The sequence below is a fragment of the Anopheles gambiae genome, chromosome X (assembly GCF_943734735.2).
Source record: "Anopheles gambiae chromosome X, idAnoGambNW_F1_1, whole genome shotgun sequence".
Lineage (NCBI taxonomy): Eukaryota > Metazoa > Arthropoda > Insecta > Diptera > Culicidae > Anopheles > Anopheles gambiae.
The window spans coordinates 11244241-11270683 of record NC_064600.1 but is presented as its reverse complement, the minus strand read 5'-3'; the positions used below and the strand labels follow the sequence as shown (position 1 = coordinate 11270683).

Sequence of the window (26443 nt, the reverse complement as noted above, 5' to 3'; positions counted from 1 at the left end):
CAAACATCACTCACAAACGTCAAACGTCACTGCGTACGTCAGTTGTGGAAGCTTTGGGCTGGAGCAGCGAAACGAAAATATCAACCCCTTTTCGAGCGCCGATTTGTTTTGCTTCAACACTTCGTCGCGTGCGTGTTTGTGGTGTGACGACGAAAGTTTCGGTCGTAAGTGAATCCCTGCCGAGCATCTGTGCCTCCTAAAGAAAAAAGCGATGGCCAACTGTATCCTGCGCGGCACACTGTCGAAGCCAGGTAAGCTGCGGCCATTTGCGAAAGGGCGAACCAGCTATTGCAACACAGCTTGCCCCGTTCCCCCTGCCTCGTAGTTATTACATAATTAGTGCCCATGCTCGACGGGTTACTTATGGGTCCTGGTTTATTTCAGCGATGGCGTTCGCCCGCACGCTCGTCTCGGGCCAGTCGGCGGCCCTGCCTAGGGTAGCAATGTTCACCGGCAGCCTGGTGGCGCCCGCTGCCCGCAAAGCGCAGCCGCTCGCCAGCACCACCGTGCGCCACTTTGCCGTCTCGCCCGTGCGGTGTTCCAGCGGTGGCAGCCACGTTACGCTGTGGAATGCCGAGCGTGCCCTGTCGGTCGCGCTGCTCGGTGTCATCCCGGTCGGGCTAATGTTCCCGTCCCAGGTCGGCGACACCCTGATCGCGGTCAGCGTCGTGATGCACCAGCACTGGTAAGCTTCGCTTACGGGGTACGAGTGATGGTCATGTGGCTAACTGCGCGGGCGTTTGTTTTGTTTTGTTTTGTTTATTCTGCGCAGGGGCCTGGAAGCGATCGTCACCGATTACGTGCGCCCGATCCTGTTCGGCACCACTGTCCCGAAGCTGGCCCACGGTTTGCTGCTGCTCGTGTCCGCCGCCACGCTCGGCGGGCTGTTCTACTTCAACTACAACGACATCGGCATCGCGGGCTTCGTGCGCAAGATCTGGTCGACCAAGGCGAAGGAATGAAGCGGCCAGCGGTGGGAAGAACAAATTAACGATTATTACCTTTAGTAACTAGTTGAACGCGAACGCGAACGCCTGACGGAGGAAGCAAGAGATCAGTAAATTAAATACAAAACACAAACCAAATTTATTGTACATTATATCCTTTTTCCTTTACCGCGCGCCACGCGCCACCCTGAGCAAATTGAACTAACAAACCGCGCGATCAGAATAAATTGGCTTTACACAAACACAAACAAAACCGCGCAATCTATCCAGGCCAACGATCACGTTTGCCAGCCTTTTCTTAGCTTGTGATGCGTTATAAATATATCATGCTACAATAGTATAATGGACGCACGGCGCAGGTTGGTCGTGCCAACCAGCCGCTCACCGTGGCGCAAAAGGCGTTGCTGTTTTCCATCCCCCCCCCCTACTCGAGTTCGTTGCATTTGTTCCACCGGTCGCCCGGGGGATGCCTTTTGGGAGTCCGTCCGCGTGTGGCTGTGCGCTGGAGCTCTACGTTGGTGTCTTTGGCGGGGGGCATTTCGTTTGGTGGAATAACCGCAACGCTTCCCACTGCTTGCTGCGGAGCAGTATGTGCGGCCGGCACTGGCGCATATGTTCCACTGCCTGCTCCGGGCTCCAGCCATTTTTCTGGAAATTGTGGGAAAAATAAACGAACCGTTAATGCGCCAATGGGCAATAAGATGCGTACAAGGATGAGGTAATAATATTATATAACATAGAAATCACTATACAAATTTTACAATTTTTTTTAATTTTCTACGCTGATTTCCTACGCTAATTCCTACGCCGAAACACTATTCTTACGCTACTCATTTACTGGTTTGTAAACTGAAATTGGATTTTTATTGAAATTTGCCAAGGCAAGTATGGGTTTATCTTAGGATCTAGAACCGGTATGAGTTCATGATAAGTTCCAGGGTAAGGATGAGTTCATGATAGGTTCCAGGGCAGATATGGGTACATGATCAGTTCTTGGACCGGTTTGACCAGTATTGGTTCCTGAACTAGTATGAGTGATCATGATCAGTTCCAGCACAGGTATAGATTCAGCATCAGATCTAAAGCTGGCATTAGGTCATGTGCAGTTTTTGAACCAGGATTATTTAATGTATTGGTGTCAGTACCTGTATGGCTTTGGTTTCAATTTTTGGGTCTCTTAAGGGGTCGTCATGAGTACCTCATTTTAATTGGGTTTCATGAATCTTTCGTTGAGATTCATTCATATGAACCAGTGATAAGTGATTCGAATCTCGAATCGACTCTTCAAAGATTCATGAATCTCCAAAGATTCATGAATCTCCAAAGATTCATGAATCTCCAAGGATTCATGAATCTCGAAAGATACATGAATCTATAAGGTTCATAAATCCTTTAACATTCATATATCTCCAGGGATTCAAGAGTCTTTAGAGATATAAGATATTCTAAATACTGAATTTGCGCGATCCACATGGACCGTCTCTTCCAGTAGCAAAACAAACTATTCGGTTGCGTGGTACTTGCCAAGAAGTCTCGAAAGCCTGTATAGGGTGGCATGACCACGTAGGTTGTTACGCCAAGAAGAATAATAATGAGAAGCTCAAGCTCTACGAATCTGTGGAGATGTATGAATCCCTAGAGATTCGTGAGTCTTTGGAGATATATGAATCTTTCGAAACTCATGCATTTTTGCAACCGATATTCAGATTCGTTGAATCATTTCAAGCATTCATTCAGGTTCATGAATATGAATCAAATTTAATCAACAATAGTTTCGAGGCCATTTGTTTTGATATACTTTTAAAAGTAAAGGGGATCTTTAAAATTTATTTGCGCCACCCTGTAACCTGGCCAAATTGACTAGTTTGTTCACTAGTTTGTTTGTTATTTTGCGAGCAAATGGCTTCAATTTGGCAAATATTTTTTTTTTGCAGGAATAATGTGCTCGTAGTGTAGCAATATAGCTTACTGTTTTCAAGCAATATTTAATCGATTTTTATAAATTTTCCTAAATTTTGAACAATTTTTTGAAAACTGGCAATAAAAAAAGCCTTTTGTCGGGGTGGTTAAACCGCCCTTTATACTCACCATAATAAGGTAGCAGCCGACGAGCGTGGCACTGCGCGTCCGGCCCGCTTTGCAGTGTACGTAGATCGTGCCCGGTTCGGCCAGCTCCCCGGGGGCGGCGGGCAGCAGGGCCATCCGATCGTTGGCCGGCAGGAACCGGTTCATAAAGTTCACCCCCTTCCACAGCTTCTCCTGGCACGGCGACTCGAAGATGTCGGTCGTTTCGAGCTGCAGAAACTCGACGCCCAGCTTGGCCCACCGGGCCTTGTTGTTCGAGAACGCCCACAGCTCGTAGTCCTCGTTCATCGACACCACCGCCTTAATGTTTTCCTTCTGCACCATCTCCTGCGCCACCGACCGGAACGGTAGCGCACCGAGGATCACGTTCTCGTCGATCCGATCGTACCAGTGGCGGGCGGTGATCTTCTCCATCATCACGTTGTAGAACAGTGACGGGTAGAAGGTGATTCTTGCAAACATCGCCTTGGGAAATGGGGAAAATTTGGAAGGAAGAACAAACAAAAATGCTATTTAATGGCTGAGAAAGCGGGTGCGGCACTCCGGCAAAAAAACGGAACGGGACACTGCGAAGAGCGAAACACACTTCACACAGTGAGTTAGGCACTTTCCCCTACCCTCCCTTCGCCCACCCGGTCCATACCTGGCCTTGCTGTTGCTGCGGTTTAGCATGAAATGGTGTGAAACACAGCAAACAGGTTGGAAATGTTTAAAAAGAGATTGCGAGAAGAAGTGAAAGTTTTTAGCTATATCGGAAGATGAGCACAACACACACACACTCTCTACACTACGGGGTGGGGTTGGGTGATGGTTGGTGGGTATGGACACACACACACACACGCACACATACACAGCGAGGGACACGGTTGCAAAGGCAGGCAAATGATACAGACAAAATGATGCTTCTAAAACACGTAAGCAGGCGGCACACACGTGGAACTGGGAAGGTTCAATCAATAGGAAGTATGGAAATTAAGCCAACAGCTACGGTTGGTTACGGTACCGTCATCCTGATGCGTTGGCTTTTTTGTTACGATATTCTTGAGCGGTTGTCTTTACGCGCTGCCTGGCAATCCGCACTTATGCACAATACGGCTCCTTCGCGAGGCAGAGCAGACCCGGCTGCTTTAATTCAGTGTCGATGCGATATAATAGCTACAACAACAAAAACACGTGGTGATTAATTGTGGTGCCGGTTGTGGGGTTGGGGGTTCCGTCGTTAATGTTGAGCTGAGATTTTGTCATGCACGTGTCGGCAAAGTAAAAACAAAATAAATTAATCACCGTGCTAGAAACGGAGGCATTTTTTTATCAAACAACAGAAAAACAACACAAGACAGCTTGTTGACAGGTGACGCGTGTAGCACAGAGTTGACAATAGGGGGTTCAAGGATTTCCCAATGCCCGAACCAGTGTAGCCAGATTCTTTTGAAGGTTTTCGGTAGGAGCACCAACATTTTAACCGTAGAGTTGGGAACCAAATTTACGCACGTAAGTCTGGAAATAGACGAACCGAGATCGTCGCTTTACCGCGAAATTCGCGCCTTTTTTATAACAGTTGTAGAATAGTAGAGCTGTCAAATCTTCCGCGCCTCCAATCGCGCCTGCTGTTTCGCAGAGATACCCAACTTCGGTATTGCTGAGATTTGCGCGGTAGCGCGAACCGATTATTTTTACTTTTTCTGGCGGATTTGTGTGAAAACTCGTGTGGAGAAATGAGTTTTGTATTTTATTTTGCATAAACTATGTGAAATAAATAATTTGATTCGCAAATTGATAGAAAAATATTTCTTCATTTCTGGCACATTCAATTGTCACCAGACTTCGGATGGTTCCATACACGAACCGCGATTATCTCGCCTATATGTCAGATTTAACATAACTGACAACTCAACTCATACGCGATTTTTCGCGGTACCGGTTCTTTGCATGCCAAGTAGATTTTTCTCACCGAAAACGCTGTCAGTCGCTGTCAAAGCATGCTGTCAGTTATTTTCTCAACTGCTTTCTCGGTGCATTACTCAAATCTCACTTGCTTCAGTGCCGGTGATTTCCATTGGAGTTTAGTATTTAAACAATCGTATCGCCGTTCTAGTTCTGGCGATGCATAACTTCACTACGAAACCATACAACAGTAGAGAGGGAACGAGAAAGCTTTCCAAGCGAGAAAGCTCCACTGGTTGGGGTATCCCACCAACAGATCGTGCCACCAGCCTTTTTGCTATTTTTAGAATACATGAGTCGTTTGCCGTCTGATAAACGAAGTCTTTCTATATTCCGTTTAGGTAGAGAACTTGAGTCGTTTAGAAGCCGTTTAGTGGTCGTTTAGTGGATTTGTGGCACTTGGGTAAATGAATTACCCGTGCATACAAAAAACTGACTTTAACAAACATTGAAGTGGCCGCTTCTGTAGATGTGTGGTTTAACCCACCCAACCTACAAGTTTTGGGTTTGTTCGATGCAACTAGATTTTTTGTACAGGAAATTGGTGTCGTTTTCGGTATCTTGGTTATTTGGGCGAAAACGCCACCATCACCGTGGCTGCGAAATTCCGGTCCGTGTACTTTTGGCCTCACAGTTCAAGTTCAAATGGAGTTTACTGCATAAACTGTTTGAGGAAATGGTTTTAGGATTTCTTGGTGAATATTACGAAAAAATCTGTGATTTTCGGTATGGAAAATGAATAACCGGTAGTTTTAGGGTGCTCATCTGTGAATTGGTAAGCATTTCAAAAATCGGTAGGAATCGTTGTTTCTGGTCACTCTGGTCCGAACCGAGCAACGGGCGGGATCGCTCAACTGCGCGGTGTAAACGCGCGTACGCAAATCATCGCTGTCAAAGCGGTGTCGTTCATGGGGCGAAGGGGCAAGGAAGCATACGGCAGGGCGACCGGACAGCGTGAGTGAGCAAAAGTGTAGCGGGGGCCTTTCTTCTGCCACACAGAAATCGCAAATATAATCATAGTTGACAGCGTCGGAGCAGCGAATTTCAATAGTCATCTTGCGAACAGCGACTTGCACTGGAAAGAGGCTTCGCACCAGAACTAGGAACGCGAAGACACAGCGCAAGACGGTACACCGATCACAATCAACCGCATCAACGTAAATCCCGGAACCCCTGCTCCATCAACTCCGTGCAAGTGTGGTAAAAAGAGAGTGTGTTAAAAAATGGCCGGAAATTTGGAGGATCGTGAAATCTGGGAAGACTCGGAGGAGCTCGGCGAGGAGGTGCTGCGTATGTCCACGGACGAGCTGGTCAGCCGCACCCGGCTGATGGACAACGAGATCAAAATCATGAAGAGTGAGGTGGTGCGCATCAATCACGAGCTGCAGACGCAGAACGAAAAGATTAAGGACAACACGGAGAAGATCAAGGTGAACAAAACGCTCCCGTACCTGGTGTCGAATGTGATCGAGCTGCTGGACGTGGACCCGCAGGAGGAGGAGGACGACGGGGCGGTCGTGGTGCTCGACTCGCAGCGCAAGGGTAAGTGTGCGGTCATCAAAACGTCCACCCGCCAGACCTACTTCCTGCCGGTGATCGGGCTGGTCGACTCGGACAAGCTGAAGCCGGGCGATCTGGTCGGCGTGAACAAGGACTCGTACCTGATACTGGAGACGCTGCCGGCCGAGTACGATGCGCGCGTGAAGGCGATGGAGGTGGACGAGCGGCCGACCGAGCAGTACTCGGACATTGGCGGGCTGGACAAGCAGATCCAGGAGCTGATCGAGGCGGTCGTGCTGCCGATGACGCACAAGGACAAGTTCAAGAACCTGGGCATTCACCCGCCGAAGGGTGTGCTGCTGTACGGGCCGCCCGGGACGGGCAAAACGCTGCTGGCGCGCGCCTGTGCCGCCCAGACCAAGTCCACCTTCCTGAAGCTGGCCGGCCCGCAGCTGGTGCAGATGTTTATCGGTGACGGGGCGAAGCTGGTGCGCGATGCGTTCGCGCTCGCGAAGGAAAAGTCGCCGGCCATCATCTTCATCGACGAGCTGGACGCGATCGGCACGAAGCGGTTCGACTCGGAGAAGGCGGGCGACCGCGAGGTGCAGCGTACGATGCTTGAGCTGCTCAACCAGCTCGATGGGTTTAGCTCGACAGCCGACATCAAGGTGATTGCGGCCACCAACCGGGTGGACATTCTCGATCCGGCCCTGCTCCGGTCCGGGCGTCTCGACCGCAAGATTGAGTTCCCGCACCCGAACGAGGAGGCGCGCGCCCGCATCATGCAGATCCACTCGCGCAAGATGAACGTCAGCCCGGACGTGAACTTCGAGGAGCTGGCCCGGTCGACGGACGACTTTAACGGCGCGCAGTGCAAGGCGGTGTGCGTCGAGGCGGGCATGATTGCGCTCCGCCGGTCGGCCGTGTCCGTCATACACGAGGACTTTATGGACGCGATCATGGAGGTGCAGTCGAAGAAGAAGGCTAATTTGAATTATTTCGCCTAAGTTGGACGAAGGGAGGGATGCGTTTAGGAGGGAGGCTACTTTTTTTTTTGTTCTATTTCTATTCCCCATCACGATTTCTACACACGCGTCAACAACGCAACAATTGCACTGATTACGCTGAAAATAGGGCGCTAAAACTGATTGAAATATTTTTCGATAACGGAGCTGAGCTTTAGGGTTAACTACAGAAGGAAAATTATGCAACACCCATGTCGTCCATAACGTTTTGCTTTTTGATCACGCCTCTGGAAATAAATACACGGTCGTCTCTGTTCTAAATCAGTCTTTTTACATTCATTTCTCGCTGTACAGGTGATAATATAACTGTTTTTTTCTCCCGTCGTAGAGCAAAGGTAGGCGAGCAGTTATTGTTTCCTTTCGGCTAGGTACTAAATAACGTACCAATTGCTATTTAATCATGATACACTGACACCATTCGAACGGCACATATGGGTCGGCCCCGTGGCACAGACTTAACAGTATGCCCGCCTTTGGTTCAAGTCTAGAATGGACCGGACCCCCTATCCGGCTGCCTAGTGTACTGAGTAAGACCCAAAAGAGCCTGTGTATATTTTTAGGACGTGTTACACATTGTAGAAGAAGAAGAAGAAGTGTACACATGAAACATTGAAGCACGTGTACACACACTGTGTACGATGAAGAAAAAGTTCGGAATAAATCATCAAAAAAAAGAAGAAAAACAAAATTACACACGAGTGATTCTCTTCATTTACCTTACAGCTGTGTCGGTGTGACTATGTGTGTGTGTGTTGTTTGTGTGATAACTATTTTGAAACAAAAGGTAATATCACATTTATTTACAATAGTTTAAAGTTGGCTCTTACTTTCCTCTCTATCTCTCTCTCTCTCTCGGCCGTACTCTATATGTGCCTCTCTACTCAACGTTTTCATTTAACGTGGCATCTGCTGGCTCGGTATTGCGATTTGCCCGGTTTTCTGCTGTTGCATTTCTGGCGCTGGCAGCTGCCCGGTGCTCCTGCTCGCCGGTGGACCCGGACGGGGCGGCGGGCGTTGCTGGTGCGTCATCGCGGTCGGTCCTGGCCGGGGACGGCGGTGCCTGCTGGCTGCTGCCACCAGTGGTGGTGGCGGCACCGGTTTGGTTCGGTGCCGGTGGGGCACGCGGTACTGGGCGCCGGAAGTACAGCACCGCACCGCACAGTATCGTGATGACCGTGATCAGGTACAGGTCCCAGTTCGAGGCAATATTTTCATCCAGGTTGAAGATGATTTTCAACGGCGTCTACAGCGGGGAGGGGAGTGCAATCGGCATGCGTTAGTAATCGTTTGGTGGAATGGCAAAGCCGAGCCGAGCGGACGACGACTTACCTCTTTCAGTGATTCCAGCTTGAAGAGCAGCTGCAGCTTGATGAGGGCCAGCGTTACCGGGACCTTCGCGTCGACGCTCGAGTCCGCGGCCAAATCGTAGCACCGCTTCGCCAGATGAATGTCCTTCTTCATACCGAGCCCCTGCTCGTGCATGTAGCCGAGATTGAACATCGCTTGCGCGTTGTTCTGCTGCTCGGAAGCCATCCTGTGGGTGGGTTAAGTGAGTTGAAAAAGGTAAAAGGTTTTTTTGTTGGGTCCGCTAGATCAGCAAGTTAAAGTATAACGCTAAGAGGCTAATAGTGATGCAATAGTGATCCGAAAAATGAAGTTTTGATCGGAATCGATTCTGACTAGCTCCGATTGTTTGTGGAATCGATTCCGGAGAGTAGATCCGGAATCAGTTACCGGAATCGGCTCCGGTAACGAATTCGGAATTGGCTCCGGAAACTAATATGAAATCGGCTCCAGAATCGAATCCGGATTCGGCTCCAGAATCGGGGTCGGCTTCGTAATCAGAATCGGCCCCGGAATGAAATTCGATTTCGGTATCTCCATGAGAAGACGGTCCCATTGTGCAGACGTCAACTCAAACGACTCAATAGCATGCCCGTCATGGGTTCAAGCCTAGAATGGACCGTTCCCCCGTAGCAAGGATTGACTATCCGGCTGCGTGGTAATGAATTAAGTCTTGAAAGCCTGTAAAGGCCGGCATGTCCGCGTTACGCGTTACGTTACGCCAAATAGAAGAAGAAGATCTTCATGAGAACAGGCGTTTGGGGCCACTGCAGCTACGATTTTATCGATAGCCGCCAAGAACCTAAATTTACTTGTAAACGATCCATTCACATGGAAATTTCGGGACTAATTTCCTTTCAAAAATTTCTGATTTCAATTTCTGAATCCCGAAGCTGATTACGGATACCAGATCGATTCCAATTGCGGAGCCGATTCCGAAATCGGAGACGGCTTCGGAATCGGCTGTGGAATTGGAATCGAAATCGGAATCGGTTTAGCTCCAGATTCAGAATCGATTCTAGAATCGGAATTGATTTCAGAATCGGAATGGATCCCAGAATCATAATCAATTCTAGAATGGAATTGGTTCCAGAATCGGAATTGATTCCAGAATTGGAACAGATTCCAGAATCGGAATCAATTCCAGGTTCGGAAACGATTCCTGAGTTGGAGTAGATTCCAGAATCGGAATCGGATCCAGAAGTTATTCCTAGCACGGAACCAGAACCAGGTAGTTTCGATTCTGAGCTCCTACTACTAGATCACTCGATTCCAGAATCGGAATAGATTCCATAATCGGAATAGATTCCGCAATCGGAGTTGATTCCAGAATAGAAATAGAAATCGCAATTGGAATCGGATCCAGAATAGGAATTGATTCTAGAATCGGAATCAAATCCAGGTTCGGAAACGATTCCTAAAATTATTCCTAACACGGAACCACAACCGGGTAGTTTCGATTCCGAGCTCGTACTAGTAGATCACTCGATTCCAGAATCGGAATTGAGTCCAGAATCGGAATTGATTTCAGAATCGGAATCGAGTGAGGCGTTCGCACGGCTTGCGAAATGCTGGCCCAACCCGTTTCCCACCAGCTCTCACCTGTAGTGGGAGGCAGCCATCTCGTAGTCGATCAGTGTACCCATGCCGTAGTAGTGGTAGTCGCCGAGCTTTACCTGCGCCGCCGAGTAGCCCTGGGCCGCGGCCCGGCCCCAGTACTGCAGGGCGCGCACTAGCTCCTCGCCGCGGTCCTTGAACAGGTTCACCTCCTCGCGGTCGAGCAGGAAGCCGGCATTGCTTTGCGCCACCTCGTACCCCATCTCGGACAGCAGCGCGTACTGCATGAACGATTCCTCGAACCGGTACGACCGGTAGTCCTGGTAACCGGACATGAGCCGGTCGGCCCACTTGCCCCGCTCGGCCACGTTCTTGAACAGCTCGACCGCGGTCGGGCAGGACCGTATCATGCCGAGCCCGATCGCGTGCATCTGGCCGAGGTTGTAGAACGCGAGCACGTGGCCGGACTGGGACGCGAGGCTGAAGTACTTAATCGCCAGCTTAAAGTCCCGCTGCACACCGATGCCACCTGGGTGTGGTGAACGAAATGGATATTAATTTCAAATGGAATACCTCTCGCTTCCTCTCCCACTCTCTCTCTCTCTCGTCCACGTGTCATACACTTACTGTAGTACATGTTGCCGAGCTGCAGCTGCCCGTCGACCCAGCCCTGGTCGGCCGCCTTCGCAAAGTACTTGAGCGCCTTGCCCGTGTCCTTCCGGACGCCCTTGCCGTGCAGGTACATGATGCCGAGCCCGCTCTGCCCGACCGGGTTGCCCAGGTCGGCCGCCTTCTTGAAGTACTTGAAGGCGGTCTCGTTGTCCGCCTTAATGTTGTCGCTGCCCTCGAGATAGATCTTGCCGAGGAACGCCATCGCCACCGCATTGCCCGCGTTCGCCGCCTGGCTGAAGTACTGCAGCGCCCGCTGGTGGTCGAGCGGTATGCCCCGGCCGCCCTGGTAGTGCAGCTGGCCGAGCCCGACCTGCGCCTGCACGTCGCCCTTGTCCGCCAGCAGCTGGTAGTAGTCGATCAGATCGTTGTCGAGGATGCCCGAGCTCGGCCCGGAGTTGTCCACCTCGTCCAGCAGCCGGATGCGGTGCACGGCCGCCCCGCCACTGAACGTCACCTGGGACGCCACCTTGGTCGCCACCTTGCGATAGTAGTCGAGGGCGGTTTCGCAGCTGTTCGGCACGCCCACGCCCGCCCAGTACCGGTAGCCGAGCGCCATCTGTGCCCAGGAGTTTTCGCCGGCTGCCGCGAGCGTGTAGTAGAGCAGCGCTTTCGCCTGGCTCACGTTGAACCCGATGCCGGCCGAGTACATGAAGCCGAGCCCCATCTGCGCGTCGGGCAGCCCGTCCGCGGCCAGCTCGAGAAAGGTGCGCTTGGCCGACTCGATGTCGAGCGGGACCGGATTGCCGAGCAGCTGGGCCCACGCGACGTGGCTGCGGGCGAGCGGGTGGCCCTTACCGGCCGCCTCCACCATCAGCTTGTGGCCGAGCAGGCGGTCCACCTTCGTCCGGTTCAGCACGCCGATCGCATGCTCGTAGATCTGCTGCGCCTCGACCGCCTCCTCGCTCGGCGGCCCGGCTGCACTGTCCGGGCCCAGTCCCTGCGCCCCTGCCTCCGCCTCCTGCTGCTGCTCGATCTCCTCGATCTCGGTCACGATGTTCTGGATCAGGCGCTTCTGCACCTCCAGTATGTCGTACAGCACGGCCGGTATCTTCTTGTTGTCCTTCTCCTTGCTGAAGTCCGTTATCTGCACCAGCTTGATCGTGTCCAGGTCCAGCTTCTCCCACGGATGCTGCTGCTGCTGCTCCGCGTCGCCCTTGCGCTCCTCCCCGCCGAGCCCGTCGATCAAACCTTCGGCCGCTTTGCGCTGCTGGTTGGTGCCGGACGGCACCGGACTCTCCACCCGCTCGCCCGTCGGCGGTGCCGCCGTCGGCCGCGCTTTACCGTCCTCCCCGCCTGCGTTGTCCTCCTGCTGGCCGGGCGTTGCCGCTTTCAGCGGCACCTTGTCCACGTTCGTCCCATCCGCTCCGCTCGCCACGGCCGTGACCGTGACAAGCAGCAGCAGAAGCAGCGCCGGAAAGGTATGGCACCTGCTACCACCGAGCCACATCATGCTTCGTTCTCCCGCGACCCCCTCCCTCCCTCCCCACGGTTGGATGCTGCTCACACTAGCCCCAGACCCCCCGCACACACACACTCACAGAGATTGCACCCGGCTGGTTCGATCCTTTCCAGCAGCGCGTATGTGTGGGATTGGCGTTGATTGAGGTTGATCGGGTGTTTGGTGGTGGCCAGGCTGGAATGTAGGATCCTCAAAAGGACTATTTCTCTCTCTCTCTCTTCCTCTCTTTTGTCTTTCCCTTCCGCTTTTTCCACTACTGTTCGTTCGAATGATTGCAGACGATTGCGTTAGGCAAAACAGGAGCCTGACATGTTTAAAAAACACACACACACACACACGCCTGCAAGTACACCTGTCAGTGTGGCGAAAAAAATGACGTGTCCCTTGCTGTCGCTCACACACAACAACAACAGCAACAGACGGGCAAGGTGGGGGCGACTGTTTTGTTGTTTCGCTTACGGGCAGTTGGGTGTGTTTGATGACAACATTGCAGGCCAGCGAGACACACGCACACCTCCTGCGGGATGGTGGGTGGGGCGGGATCTGGTTTGAATAGCTGGATTTGAGCTCTCCCGGGTGCAAAAAAACACACACACACACATATGCACTCACGCGCTCCAAAGCTCTTACGGAACCACACCGAAAACCATCGTGTGGTGGCACTTTGTATGTGTTGCTGCTGGGAAATGTCCACTTTCTTTTTTGTTTTTTTGGCCACACTAGTGGCGATTTATGCTGCGGGGGAAAATCGCCAATATGTGCACTGATCGGAATGCTTTTTGGGTGCTGATGTGTTGTTCTATTTTGTTTCCCTCTCTCCTTCTCTCCCCCTCTCTCTTTCTCTCTACACGTAGCGTACAGGGAATTTTGAAGCGGGTTCAACTGGCAGCACTGCTGCAGCGGCCACTTTGACAGCTATCATCGGCGGTACGAATTATACGTTGGCACAACTGGTATAAACGGAAAGTGGCCAGAACCGTAACCGTGAACGCAGGTTTGGTTAAAATAGGGTAACTGTACCAGTTTTCGGCAGTGTACCTATTTTCGGAGGGGTAGTTAAAAACGTGAAATTCTACAAAAGTTAAACAAAAAATGTTTGAAAACATAATTTTGAAGAGAAAGTATCCTAGTTTTTTTTTTCATTCATATACGAAGTTTCACATCATTTAATTGTGTATTTTCCTAAATATCAAATAAATTGTGCAGATTTCATTTTTTCGACAGGTTTTGTGATTAAGCAAACCAGAACAGTAAACAAATGAAAGCGTGGTTTTCATGAAAGCTTTTATGCTCGAATAATGTATTCTTACTTGTTTGGAATTTTAAAACCACGATAAACATCTTATTTTTCACTTTAAATGCTGCTGAAAACTGGTAAAGTTATCCTACCCTACTATGGAAACGATTTTTTTTCTGTAAGCATTAAAATTCAAAAAAAGGCGTTGCAAGGACGCGTAGGCATTGGTTCGCGTTTGGGATGGTTCGAGCCGCTAGTATGTTTCACGAGCCCGCACACACACCCACCCACACGGTTGAATAATTAAAGCGACGGGAAAGCCGTCCACTCCGCTGCCACAAGCAGCAGAAGAAGCCCTGGCAAAGGGATGGGAGACGTCTAGCGTAAAACGCGTATATCCTGATGCATGCATGTCTCTCCCAATGCCTCTTCTGTGCGCTGGGAAGGGTGGCGATTGCGCAGTAGCCACCAAGGGTTACGCTTGCACCGTGTTGAACGGTATTTAGTTATACGCGAGGGTCCTCGAATATAGGGCTCTCTATCTACATACAGTCAACCAGCAAAAAGGAAAAGGGAAAGGATACACATCCGACGGTTTTTTTTGTCTTCTATCATCTCAATCTTGTGTGTGTGTGAAGTCGCCAAAAATTAGTGAATAAAACTTTTTCCAGTCACAACAATTTCACACGTCACGACAATAAAACGGTCTGCACGTGCCTGGTGCAGTGGTGCTAGTAGTGCTTTCCCATCCTCTTATCCTGCACTGCCTGTTTGCATGGAACCCGTGAGCAGGCACAACATCGTCTGACGCCACTCCGTGACAGGGGGAAGGATTGTGGGCGAGCGAGGGAGTGTGACTGTAGTTTCTAAAATTTGTGCGTGTCACATAGGACGCTCGCCATGAACTCGACAACCGTGCCGACGGCGACGGCGGCAACGGCCGGTCCCCCGAAAAAACCACCCGTGCCCGTGAAGCCCCGGTCGATTCCACCCCCGCCGAATCCGCACATGGCGTCGACCGCACAACACAACAACACGCCCAAGGGCGGCATCCGCACGTCCCTGCTGGCCCAGCGGCTGGAGGAAACGTTGCGGCTGGGGCTAGGCGAGCTGGACGCGACCCCGCCGGGCCGCCTGCCGAAGCTGAGCGCTGCGGGCGAGGACGGCAAACTGGGGGACGGGGACAGACACAACAAGAAACCGTCGGGCGAGGAGCACAATCTGCAGGCGGCATTACAGGCGGAGATGCGCCGCCAATGCGGCAGCATAAAGGCAAGGTTTCTGCTCGAACGGCGACTACCTCAGAATGGCTGCGTTGCGAAGGATCCGACCGGACACGTAAGTAGTGGGGGTGCGTTTTGTTTCTTTAAATGTCTCTTTACCAGTTTGCCAGACTGGGCAGACAGTGGAGTTGGATTTCCAAACTAGTTTAAAAAACAGTAGGTATTGCAGGTATTGAGATGGGGACGCAACATTAGTGGACAATTGATATTTCCACATTTACTAGGCCCTTTTACTTGGCAGAGCGGCAGGGGTGTCGCTCCGTTAAAAAAGGAAACAATTTACAACAATGAGAATGGTCACAGAAAAGAGATGGTCTATACTCTAGAGTAGTCCGCAGTACCACGCCACAACAATCAAGGTGACAGGTTATACCCGCAATAATTTAAAAAGCACTCCAATTCCATTAGTATATGTGACTGGAATTAAAAATACGGAAAAATGGTGGATAATCTTTGGCCCGTCTATGAAAATGTTGCGGGAATATTTTTTGCCAAATCGTATGGACGAACTGTCAAAATCATACTGCGGAAACATTTTTGTTGCAAGAGAAACAAATCGATTTGTTTTACGTTTATTTGTTGCAGGAACATTTACGGTCGTGTTTGTATACCGAAACGGACAAAACATAATTTCAAATTAACACTTTGAGTGCCACGGTTATCATACAGCCAGGAACCTTTGACTTTAAATCTTAATATCTTGTAACAGATAGGGCGTATTATCATGAAATTTGTAAAAAGATCAACAAAATGTTTAACAACTTTATAATTGTATGCGGTTTTGACAAATTTTTGTTTTTTCCCTTTTTTGAAAAAGTGAAAATCGGGAATATAAATGCAAAATAACTAAAACCTTCGATCAATATAGTGCAGCCACAAACCACAGCCGTTTGATGGTTTTCTGGACGCTGGTAGTTATAATGTGAGTTTTTAAACCGTCTGATGTACAGCAGATATTAGTAAAATTATTATCCAAATGTCAACATACGTTGTTTACACGATCGCTTTTCAATGAAGCATTCTATTGGAAAAAAAATCTATACATAACATTACTCTGTTGTTTTTGCGATTAAATGACCAAAACAAAGCAAAACAATGAAAATACAACAAGAAATGAAACAAAATTGTTTTAAAAATCACTATTTTCATTATCTTTTAGTTTGTTTATATTCGGTAACACTTCTTCTTCTTCTTCTTGTTTCGACGGAGTTTTCCTTCCTATGTTGTGGGATGCTCCGTGTTCAGAGATTTGAGGTAGACTTTTTGAGGTAGACATAGTGGTTGTCTATTTCTCTTAGTAGCACTTCCCTGTGGGCCATGGCTACCATATATGATAGTCATCAAAAATGTAAACAAAAAGTGGTTGTGCACACAGGGAAACATAAACAAAAATGGTCTGGCACTCAAAGTGTCCATTATAAAATGTTTTCATTGAGCAAATACGTGCACAGTTTTGAAAATAAATAGAAAAATATTGAAACGTTGCCGCAACAAGTTCATAGACCTAGATCTCAGAAACACAGCACCCTATCGCATGAGCTAACGGTTTTAATAGAAAAAGCTTGAAATTTCACATTTTTTTATAAACATCTTGCGTAAAATGTCAAGTTTTACTTTCGTTCGAATTGTAAACGCAATTTTGCTCCTCTCTACGCCCTTCCTCCATCCGCCCTCGCTCAGGAAAATCACATTTCCATTTCTACGCACCGAACCACACACCACCCACCACTCACCGCCGCCGAGCTGCCAAATGTTCGTGCTCAACGATTGCACTGGCAAATGTCACCAGCAAGGTGACCAGCGCGTGTTTATACAGGCGCGTTGCGTACCTAGCGCGGTACGCGTACCCGATCTGTCAAAGCCGCTGGCAAAAGCAACAACAGCAAACAGCACAGCACAGGCACAAAAACACATGACGCTCGGCGTTCAGATTCGCTTGCTATTGTGCGTGCGTGTGTGTTTGGGTGTGTGGGTGCGTGTTTGGTAGGGAAATGCGGTGGTGCAGTATTGAACAGGGCCGTGTACAGCAAGCGTTCCCAACTCCTGTTTACGGTTTCCCCGGAGCGGCACCAGCAGCAGCATCAGCAAAAGCAATAGAGTGAACAACGGCGGGTGTGTGTGTCCGTCCTGTGTCGCCTCCGTGTGTGGAAGAGTGATACGCCCCGAGAGAGAGAGAGAGAGAGAGAGAGAGAGAGAGAGAGAGAGAGAGAGAGAGAGAGAAAAAAAAGAGAGCAGTAAAAAAAACAAGAAAGTTCCGTACGAACCCGCACTCGTTTTGTTGTTTTTTTTTAACTCTCCCCCGTTTTTTTGCTCAATCTGGCGTGGACGAAAAATGTTCTCCAGGCAGCCGTCGGTACTGGCAGTTTGCCGCTCGCTCAACTATTTTTGGCATTGATTTTACGACCGCAAGTGTGTCTGGTGTGCAGTACGGTGCTCTGGTGCTGGGCGGCTCAGTGAAAAGTACAAAGTGATATCATAAACCCCCTCCAAACGGTTTCCGCGTCCCGACCTCCAGCTGCCTGTGCTGTCGAAAACCTTGAGCTCGAATGCCCACCGGCACCCGGGGGAGGAGGGTGAACGCGCCCCGAGCAGCTAGTGCAGTATTAGTCATTTTGTAGCTCAGTTTACAAGCTCAGCAGGAAAGAACACGAAAAGCGTGCATACCTACACGCGCACAAACACAATCCAGCGTCCAGAAAACCATCAAACGGCTGTGGTTTGCTCAACCTTCAATCCCATCAAAGCTCAAACACCACAAACAACCCGAGGACAAAGGAAACAACAATGCGCTAAAGGAGAAAGAAGGTCGCGCGACACAACCAAACACACACACGCACATACCGTGTTAAACACACAGACACGCGCAACCGCGTGCGGGGGGGAAAGCATGTCCAACACGGTCGAGGATGACGCCACCGGCGGCATCCAGGGGCAGCACGTACTCGAGCGCATCAGTTCGCTGCTGAACGGGGCCGCGGCCGCCTCCTCCACCACCTCTTCCAGTGCGACCGGCGTTGGTGGTGGTGGTGCGGCGGCCGGCCTCGTCCTGGAGGACATCACGCAGTCGCGCACCGTCCACGAGGAGGAGATACTGCTCATCAACGGCATACCGGTGCGGCTGCCGGCGGAAAGCGCCGACCATGGTGCGGTGGACGAGGACGCCGCATCGATACGGGACGCGCTGCGGGCGGGCGAGATACCGTCCATCGTCGTGCTGAACCGGATCATCGAGAAGCTGCACCGGAGCAGCCCGGGACCGGGGCTGGTCGTCGCGGTCGAAACCTCCCTCACTGTGTCGAACTGCCGCAAGACGACGGAAACGTGCGTGGTGCAGCCGATTGGGAGCGGCCGGCCGGGCGACCCGGTGCTCGACCCGTGGGAGGTTACCGAGGAGCGGATGGAGAAGCAGCTGTACAGCAGCCGGACGGTCGAGATGACGGAGGGCATCGGTGGCAGTTATCAGCGGGGCGTGGCGGACGGTGGAGGAGGAGGAGCTGGCCGGCTGGCGAACCAGAAGCGTTGCTGGCCGAGCGGTAGCGTCGATTCTGGCCAGTGGACCGAGACGGACGCACCGCCGGAAGTGAGGCAAACGACAGTGGTAATTTGAACGCTCTTGCAAATTTGCAAATTTTGTGGAGAGAGAGAGAGAGAGAGAGAGAGAGAGAGAGAGAACTCATCAACATTATTTTCCCATTTAGGCGAGAGTGAATAGGAAACGCACAATTCCCAAAAAAACATTTCCTATAGCTTTTACTCTTAAACGTGTCTCAAGAATGCTTTACTATTAGTGTACTAAGTCTCATAGTTTTAACATGTCTTTTGAAGATACTTAACAGTCTTTAGAGTTGCTAAACCTTTAAAACGTTCTGAAGGCGATTATAAGACTGGCTTATGGGACTTATAAGATGACTGGCCTTAACCAACCCGTAAACGTATTCTTAAGCATGTTTTAAGACTCGTTATTTTAGACTGAGGCATCAAGATCGGCTGATCTTATTAAATGCTTATTAAGCCTTGGATGAAGGGAACAATCCATACTGTCTGTACCTGAGATACGCTAGTAACGCAAAACGTAGAAAAACGGGTTTCAGCTATTGTAGCTATTGTACTGTATTGTAGTTGTATTTAAGTTTCTTTTCCTTTTGCTTGCAGTGGGTGGTTATTCTTCAAATTCGAAACAATTTATCTTTTTTTAAATCATGTTGCTCTTAACTGATATTGTACCGAATCAGTAAAAGGTATTCAAAGACCTGTTAAATTCAGAAACCCGCGAGTGTCGAAAATTGCGTACATCAGGTTCCGTGTATCTCGGAGATTATCTGTACGTGGATTATCTGTCTTCAAACTCGTTAGTCTGCACAAGCGCATACTAAAGCTATGTGCTGTTTAAAACTATCTTAGCCACACATACAGCACTACAAATCGACTGCACTTGTGATCAGGAAAGTCCTCTTGATCGTAAGCCAATGGAATCCTTCTAGTTGCATAAGATTGTTGTTTTGTGTATCCAATACGTGTCAGCCATGTTGATATGTTGATAAACCAATTCATAGTTTACATGCCAAATAGAAAAGTGGGAAATTTTTCAAACATTTTCCACATCGTGTTTATTATGGCACAGCCTTGAAAAAGCTTTTGGTGCTAATTGAGGGCGTTTCAAACGACTTCATATTCGTTCACTCATTGCCGTCTCAAGAGCATATCCATTTAAAATAATTTATTTTTAAACTAAAAAGTTGTTTTGATATTTTGCAAATTATTATAATGTATTTTAAACAGAGTTCTAACTAAAATTTCTTGGCATGGATTTCTGCTCATATTAAGACAGCATAATAATTCTAAAATAATACTCAACCATTATTACGACTTCATATTCGTTCATTCATTGCCGTCTCAAGAACATATCCACAGCAATAACCTGTAATTTTAATAGTTTATTTGCACCTCACATCTTAAAGGTCTAGAAATGGTTTTATCAAGTTGGACGTTAAAGCTAAGATTTAAAATGTTAAAAATGTTAAAAGATGATTTTTCATGTCGCTTTTTTCTCTCTCTCTCTCTTTCCCGCTTTTGTTCTGTTTTCCCCCCTCATTCGCCAGGACCCGGCCCTGTACGCCAAAGCAGACGATCTGCTGCTGCACTACACCGAGGGGAACCTCATCTCGGGCACGCTCGAGGGTCTGCTGACCCACTTCACGCCGACCGGTTCCTACCTGCCCGACCGGTCGTTCATCTTCACCTTTCTGCTTGCCGCGCGCCAGTTCCTCCGACCGGACGAGATACTGGAGCGGACGTTGCGGGCGGCCATCGCGAACGGGGGCACCGCCAACCTGCCCCACCTGCTCGCCGCCTGGATGAACGACTTCCCGTACGACTTTCGGGACGAGCGGATGATGCGGCTGGTGCGCAGCTTCACCGAGCAGCAGTCGGCCGGCGGGGGAGGCCCTCCGCCACCGACCGGCCGGCCGCACGATCCGCCCGATCGGGGGAAGGCGCGTGAGCGCAGCACGCTGTCCCGGGCGCTGCGCCGGCTCGCCCACCGGCTGGCCAAGCTGGAGCGGTACGAGGTGGAGAAGGGCCCGCTCGGGCCACCGGCGAAGGGGGGCGGGCTGGACGACTGGAAGACGGCACCGGCGCTGGTCGAGCTGGCGAGCGGGTCGCCCGTCCTGATGGCGAACACGCTCACCGCGATCGAGGCGGAGCGGTTCTCCTTCATCGGGCTGGAGGAGTTCTTTCCGCCGAGCGGCCAGTCGGCCGGCGCGTCCTGCTACCGCGGGACCGGCCCGACCGGAAGCAATCTGCTCGCGTACGTGCAGTGGTACAACCGGCTGACGTACGTGGTCGCGACCGACATACTGCGGTCGCCCCGGAAGCGCCACCGGGCCCGGGCCGTCGAGTTTTGGATCGAAACCGGGCGGGAGTGCTTCAATCGGGGCAACTTCAACAGCCTGATGGCCATCATTGCCACGCTGACCGGCGGTCCGATCGGGCGGTTAAAGAAAACGGTAAGCTCACCCACCTTGTGTGTGTCAGCAGATCTGTATCTGTATCTCTATCTCTTTCTCTCACACACGCTTCCGATTTACAGTGGACGAAGGTTACCTCCTCGTCGTCGTCCCTGCTGTCCGGCATGACCTCCTCGAGCATGATCTCCAGTGCCAGCGGCATCGGCAACAGCTCCTCGACCTGCAGCAGTGCGGCCGGCGGTGGCCGGCAGCAGCTCGCCATCCTGGAGCACCAGGCCGATCCGACGAACAACTTCGCGACGTACCGGGCGACCCTGCACGCTGCCGCCTGGCGCAGCTGCCCCGCCAGCGCACGTTCCTCCTCCACGTCCTCCTCCTCCTCGTCCAAGTCGTCGCGGCACAACTCCTCCTGCTCGTCGGACGACGGCCAGGGACCGACGAGCGCGAAAAAGGGTTCGGCCGTCGCGGTGCTGCCATTCTTCAGCCTGCTGCTGAAAGACCTACACTTTCTCAACGAGACGAGCGGCAGTTCGATGTAAGTGGTTGCTCCGTTCGTTGTACCCTTGCGATCTGGAACAGTTTTGGGCGGTTTAATCCATTGCCCATTGCCTGGTTGGTTCATTATCACAAGGAAAACTGGCAGGAGTAATCTATACTTCACACTGTTTTACGAAGAACAGGAAAATTGGAAAAACAGGAGACTGTTGGCTTCGGAGCCACCGTTAGAGTTACCTGCAGAGACATTGAATGCTAACGAGTATAAAAGAGGCAATGGTTTTACTCACAATGTTAAGAAAAGACGGTAGCTTTTAGATCTTTAAAGCCCATATGGCATTGAAACTAGTGATGGGCGCTCGGAATTGGACCTACCCGATTCTGATTCCGTGTTCGGAGTCAATTCTGGAGCTGATTCCGTAGCCGATTCCGGAACCGTTGCAGGAGCAGATTCTGGAGTTGACTTCGGAGCCGATTTCGGAGTTGACTCTGAATCCGGAATCAATTCCGGAATTGGCTCTGGAATCAGAATCGGCTCCAGAAACGGATTCCACCTGGGAATCGCGATTTGCTCCGGAAACGGATTCAGAATTGAGTCCAGAATTGAAGCATCATTAGAGCCAAACGCCTATTCTTTTGGAGATGCCGAAACTGACTCCGATTCCGAAGCCGATTGAGATGCCGGAGCCGATTCCGAAGTTGACTCCGGAGCCGACTCCAGAGTCGACTCAGTATCCGGAATCGACTCCGGAATTGGAATTGATTGTGGAATCAAAATTGGCTCCGGGATCAGAATCAGTGCCGGAATAGGAATCGTCCTGGGAATCGCAATTTGCTCCCGTAATGGAATCAGAATTGACTTCAGAGTTGGAATTAGCACCGGAATCTCCACGAGAATGGATCATTTACAAGTAAATTTGGATTCTTTGCCGCTATCAATTCGTAGCATCATTGGACCCTAACGCCTATTCTTTTGGAGATGCCGAAACTGACTCCGATTCCGAAGCCGATTCCGAAGCCGTTGAAGATTTCGATTCTGGAGCCGATTCCGGTGCCAATTCAGGAACCAATTCCTATTCCGTAGCCGATTAAGATTACGGAGCCGATTCCGGAACCGATTTCGGAGCCACTTCCGGAATCTGGTTCCGGATCTACTATCCGGAATCGATCCCAAAACACTTCGGAGCTAGACGGAATCGATTACGACGAAAACATCATTATTTCCATCGTTAATTGAAACCCATACTATGCCCATGATTAGGAAGATAAGGGGCCGTGGCAAGACAGGTGAAGTATTTTTAAAAAAGGGTAGCTTAAACATGTGAAGTACAACGTAATATTTTCATGAAAATTATCACATTTTTTTCTACAAGGAATTTCTGCTAATTTAGAGCAAAGTACGATTTAGTTTATATGGTCAGGTTCAGATAGGTTCAGTGATCCCTACTCTAAGTATCACAGCTTTATTTCGCTCCTTATACGTTTATAAGTGTCTGATTGGCTTGGCAATCGAAGTGTGGAATCAGCAAACCGCTGCTGCAAACCTTTTCGCACCTAATTCGTAACTAATTGCCCCTTCTCCTGCCGTTGCAGCCTGCCGAACGGGCACATCAACTTTGACAAATGGCGCCAGCTGGGCGAGCGGCTGTCGGAGGTACGCCGCTGGCAGCGGCAGAGCAGCTACCAGCGCCGCTGCCGGGTTGGCCGGCGCCACAAGTCGGTCACGTCGGCGGAGGTGGCGGCCCTGCGCGATGCGATCGAGCGGGGCCCAACCATAGGCGACCGGGAAACGGCGGCGATGCATGACGCGAGCACGAAAGCTTCCACCGGCCGGGACCAACTGGACGCTGGTGGTGGTGGTGGTGGTGCTAACGACGACGGAGAGCGCGGTGCAGCCGCCCTGGCCAAAGTGAGCTATGAGCGGGAGGCGCCGGAAGGGGCGGTGGAAAAATCGCACTGGAAATCATTGCAACAGTATCATGCTTAAGCGTAAGAGGAAAACGGGGAAGGAGCGACGGGCTTCACAGTCACACAAAGTCATACGAGAAGCTCGTTCGTGGGGAACAATGAAATCGACAGTATAGGCAGACCGTGTAGTGTACCGCATAAGTCATTATCTATTTATTTTATGGATGTTTTTTTTTTATATTTATAATACGGCAACCAGATGGATGTGTATGTGTATGTTTTATTGAGGGAGTTCATTTTTTTATTGCAAAAAAAAACCCGCAGCGATAGATGTTAAGGCAAGCACACATAACAAACACACACACATACACACAGCTACGCAAAAAAGAGAAACAAAAAATGGAACAGGTCACAGGGGGAACAAACGAGGTATTGTGATTTTACAGCTTTTTTAATATTAAGGGCAGGGTTTAGTGTTTAGGTTTTTGGTCAGCATTTTGGGCCCCACAACAGCCCAACACTAACGGACGGTGCATAATTTGTAGCGTTGCATAGCGTGCAGTGTGGGGGCATGGTTTCGCTCCCACTCCACTCTACCCGCGCCAGCCCACTAGTGCTCCCCTTCCAACTCTACATGGCCAAAAAGGGGGAAAAAACGGAATCAGAAGAAAATCCGCACAGCTTTTTACGTGATTGCCAATCGTTTTAGTATAGCTAGGGTGCCTGTGCATTGCCAAGAGAACCACAACTACATACGAAACACCCCCCTCCTCCTCCCCTTACCAAACAAACCATAGCGAGTAGACGAAAACCCCCAGGTTGCACATTCCGCGACGCGTTTGTTCTGTAGTCGCGAAGGAGGAGAATGGGGTGTGGAGGTGGCGGAGCGAATGAAAAGGGAAGAACTAAACGGTGCGTACACCAAACACACACACACACACACACACACAGATAATCTCAGTAAACACACGGAACCCGATCAGCATTTTTGCCGCGCGCCCACCCACAAACCAACGTGCGTGCGGTCGCCACCTACTGCGCGTTTTGCCGCCATCGCATTGCCCACACGCTCTCTGTGTGCGCGTGTGTGTATGTGCACAGTGTGCATTTGTTTGTTTGTTTGTTTGATTGTTTTATGTTTTAGCTTTTAGAGACAGCACGCGTGTGCTAACTTCCAGAAACAGTATATTTTCAGCTGTTCAGCTAATCAATCTCAGCAGCAAGTTTGGCGTCTAAACCAACCCCTCCCCATGCTGGGTTTAGACAGCGGACCCGGAGAGTGGGGAGGAAGAAGAGCGCCAATCTTTAACCCGTGACAGAGGCGGACAGATGTACGAATGGTATTATGAGTTAGTGTCAGGTTTTTTTTTTTAATGTTTTATTCTCATGTCGATCCCATCATCCCATCCATGACATCCGATCAGCAACCGAGAAACGATTAGGAAGAAGAAGAAAAGGGAGATGCCAAATAGTGAATGTTCTTTTCTTTTTTGAAAAAGTTTGCTTAACTCTCTAAACCACCGTAACGTCCTCAGGCAGACGAAGTGCGCTTCTGTTCGCTTGGTGGAATGATAGGAGGGTAACACTAGAATAGCACAAAAAGAAAGCAACAGAGACAGAGAAATAGAAGCGAGAAAAAGGAAAAGAGAAGCGAGGGAAAGAAAGAGAGAAAAAGGGAACGATAATAGAGAAGAAAAAAAAAACACGCAAAATATTAAGATTTCACTTTCATACCCTCCTCGACTCTTCTTACTGAAACACAACAAGATCCCCCCATCCCTTCCTTCTTCGCTCGTCATAACGAGAAAAAAACAGCCGGTAGACTTTTTTACAAGAAAAAAAAAAACAAAAACTCTAGCCACTAACGGCAAACGATTTGTATTTCCGGATAGTGTGTAGTGTGTAGCGCTAAAAGAAAATGAGATAAAAATGTAACAAACGAAAGCGAAAAAAAAATACTTCACACACTCTCATTCACAACGTGAACAAAAAAAAAAAACTCAACAAACAAAACACAAACTTGCTTACAGACTCGACTCTTCATAATGACATAATCATAAACATAATTTCAAGTCATCAAGTATTCATATGTACACGGTGGAGTTCAATAAATAGACGAAGGCTTAAATTATTAATAACCAGACTAGTGTACTGAGGTTTTTCTACATCACGAGCGTGTGCTAGGGCTTCAAGCATCGCATGTTCTGTCTCATCCGATCTTGCGGGATTAAATATCTATTGAGAGCATAACCTTATTTGTCCCCGTTTGCAGTTTTCTCTTATTTACAGGATCAACAATTGAAGAGGATATTAAAAAACTGAATTACTGAACTTCTTATCTCCGTTCTCTACGTACCCGTATTTGGAAGGCTCCTAGGTCTTTTCAGGTTCTTAAGTTCCTATCTTAGGCGCGAAAACTGTTCGAGCTAAGCCAACAGTCTCATCGTTAACCTCAGTCATTAAAGTTACGTGTGCTAACGCACTTCGTTGCAAGAGTGGATGAAATTTGTTCAATTACAGTTGCAGATTCCAGGGATCCGTGTAGTTCTGCACGCTCAAACTATTTCCCTATCCTGCAGTGTTAACTCCACACGCGCAATTTAATTCCATGCAATTACGGAGCATACTCCAAGCTCTCCCATGTCAAGTTGTTACTCAGTGGCTCCAGGTTGATCCAGATATTCGGATGTTCCAGCTACTCAAGAATGTGTTAACTCCACACGCGCAATTTAATTCCATGCAATTACGGAGCATACTCCTAGCTCTCCCGTGTCAAGTTGTTACTCAGTGGCTCCAGGTTGATCCAGATATTCGGATGTTCCAGCTACTCAAGAATAACTCTGTTTTTTCTCTTCAATTTTGGACGTCAAACATATAGATAAAGAATTCCGGCGAATGTTTTGAGCGTGGTAGGATAGCCCAGGATTGCTCCACGTGCTGAACAACAACAAAATGCTCCAGCTGTTTTTCTTCAAGCCCTCAGCTTAGATCGCTTTACACTAATCGCAGCTAATTATGGTA

The 26443-nt window shown here is 49.6% G+C and overlaps 5 protein-coding genes across 9 annotated transcripts; 3 read left to right on the top strand and 2 right to left on the bottom strand.

The window, feature by feature from the left end:
• Nucleotides 1-1200, top strand: LOC1271698 (succinate dehydrogenase [ubiquinone] cytochrome b small subunit, mitochondrial). The gene is made up of 3 exons (XM_310463.6): nucleotides 1-251; nucleotides 385-685; nucleotides 773-1200. The coding sequence occupies exons 1-3, from the start codon at nucleotides 212-214 to the stop codon at nucleotides 960-962; spliced, it is 531 nt and encodes a 176-aa protein (XP_310463.5). The 5' UTR covers nucleotides 1-211; the 3' UTR covers nucleotides 963-1200.
• On the bottom strand, nucleotides 1063-4450 carry LOC1271617 (phosphatidylglycerophosphatase and protein-tyrosine phosphatase 1). Of its 4 annotated transcripts, XM_061642848.1 has the most exons (5): nucleotides 4317-4450; nucleotides 4036-4187; nucleotides 3676-3690; nucleotides 3036-3497; nucleotides 1063-1595 (listed from the first exon to the last, which is right to left on the bottom strand). In XM_061642848.1, exons 2-5 carry the CDS (start codon nucleotides 4039-4041, stop codon nucleotides 1458-1460), a joined length of 621 nt encoding a protein of 206 aa, XP_061498832.1. In that variant the 5' UTR covers nucleotides 4042-4187; nucleotides 4317-4450; the 3' UTR covers nucleotides 1063-1457. The 4 variants fall into 4 exon arrangements, with proteins under 4 accessions (XP_061498832.1, XP_061498851.1, XP_310464.4 ...); XM_061642867.1 differs by lacking the exon at nucleotides 3676-3690; XM_310464.6 differs by having other exon boundaries at nucleotides 4036-4382.
• Nucleotides 4451-5819: 1369 nt separating this feature from the next.
• Nucleotides 5820-7762, top strand: LOC1271616 (26S proteasome regulatory subunit 6A-B). Its single transcript, XM_310465.4, has one exon. It carries the CDS (start codon nucleotides 6200-6202, stop codon nucleotides 7481-7483), a length of 1284 nt encoding a protein of 427 aa, XP_310465.3. The 5' UTR covers nucleotides 5820-6199; the 3' UTR covers nucleotides 7484-7762.
• A 427-nt stretch (nucleotides 7763-8189) lies between these two features.
• On the bottom strand, nucleotides 8190-13448 carry LOC1271689 (protein sel-1 homolog 1). The gene is made up of 4 exons (XM_310466.5): nucleotides 11030-13448; nucleotides 10448-10931; nucleotides 8831-9035; nucleotides 8190-8744 (listed from the first exon to the last, which is right to left on the bottom strand). The coding sequence occupies exons 1-4, from the start codon at nucleotides 12522-12524 to the stop codon at nucleotides 8379-8381; spliced, it is 2550 nt and encodes an 849-aa protein (XP_310466.5). The 5' UTR covers nucleotides 12525-13448; the 3' UTR covers nucleotides 8190-8378.
• Nucleotides 13449-14292: 844 nt separating this feature from the next.
• On the top strand, nucleotides 14293-25560 carry LOC1271618 (ras-GEF domain-containing family member 1B). Of its 2 annotated transcripts, none has more exons than XM_061659685.1 (4): nucleotides 14293-15108; nucleotides 20153-21058; nucleotides 21142-21554; nucleotides 23108-25560. In XM_061659685.1, the coding sequence occupies exons 1-4, from the start codon at nucleotides 14671-14673 to the stop codon at nucleotides 23499-23501; spliced, it is 2151 nt and encodes a 716-aa protein (XP_061515669.1). In that variant the 5' UTR covers nucleotides 14293-14670; the 3' UTR covers nucleotides 23502-25560. The 2 variants fall into 2 exon arrangements, with proteins under 2 accessions (XP_061515669.1, XP_061508949.1); XM_061652965.1 differs by lacking the exon at nucleotides 14293-15108 and adding an exon at nucleotides 16675-18651.
• The last annotated feature ends 883 nt before the right edge of the window (nucleotides 25561-26443 follow it).

Excerpts from the sequence above, each read along its gene's own strand:
- LOC1271617 (XM_061642848.1), bottom strand. Across the intron at positions 1,596-3,035 it reads TCGGCTGCTACCTTATTATG|AAAAATGGCTGGAGCCCGGA; the intron begins GTGAGTATAAAG and ends CACAATTTCCAG.
- LOC1271618 (XM_061652965.1), top strand. The coding sequence starts at position 17,941 with ATGTCCAACACGGTCGAGGATGACGCCACCGGCGGCATCCAGGGGCAG. Across the intron at positions 21,059-21,141 it reads TCGGGCGGTTAAAGAAAACG|TGGACGAAGGTTACCTCCTC; the intron begins GTAAGCTCACCC and ends TCCGATTTACAG. Across the intron at positions 21,555-23,107 it reads GAGACGAGCGGCAGTTCGAT|CCTGCCGAACGGGCACATCA; the intron begins GTAAGTGGTTGC and ends CTGCCGTTGCAG.
- LOC1271689 (XM_310466.5), bottom strand. The coding sequence starts at position 12,524 with ATGATGTGGCTCGGTGGTAGCAGGTGCCATACCTTTCCGGCGCTGCTT. Across the intron at positions 10,932-11,029 it reads GCTCGGCAACATGTACTACA|GTGGCATCGGTGTGCAGCGG; the intron begins GTAAGTGTATGA and ends CACCACACCCAG. Across the intron at positions 8,745-8,830 it reads AGCTGGAATCACTGAAAGAG|ACGCCGTTGAAAATCATCTT; the intron begins GTAAGTCGTCGT and ends TCCCCGCTGTAG.
- LOC1271698 (XM_310463.6), top strand. The coding sequence starts at position 212 with ATGGCCAACTGTATCCTGCGCGGCACACTGTCGAAGCCAG. Across the intron at positions 252-384 it reads CGGCACACTGTCGAAGCCAG|CGATGGCGTTCGCCCGCACG; the intron begins GTAAGCTGCGGC and ends GGTTTATTTCAG. Across the intron at positions 686-772 it reads GTCGTGATGCACCAGCACTG|GGGCCTGGAAGCGATCGTCA; the intron begins GTAAGCTTCGCT and ends TATTCTGCGCAG.
- LOC1271616 (XM_310465.4), top strand. The coding sequence starts at position 6,200 with ATGGCCGGAAATTTGGAGGATCGTGAAATCTGGGAAGACTCGGAGGAG.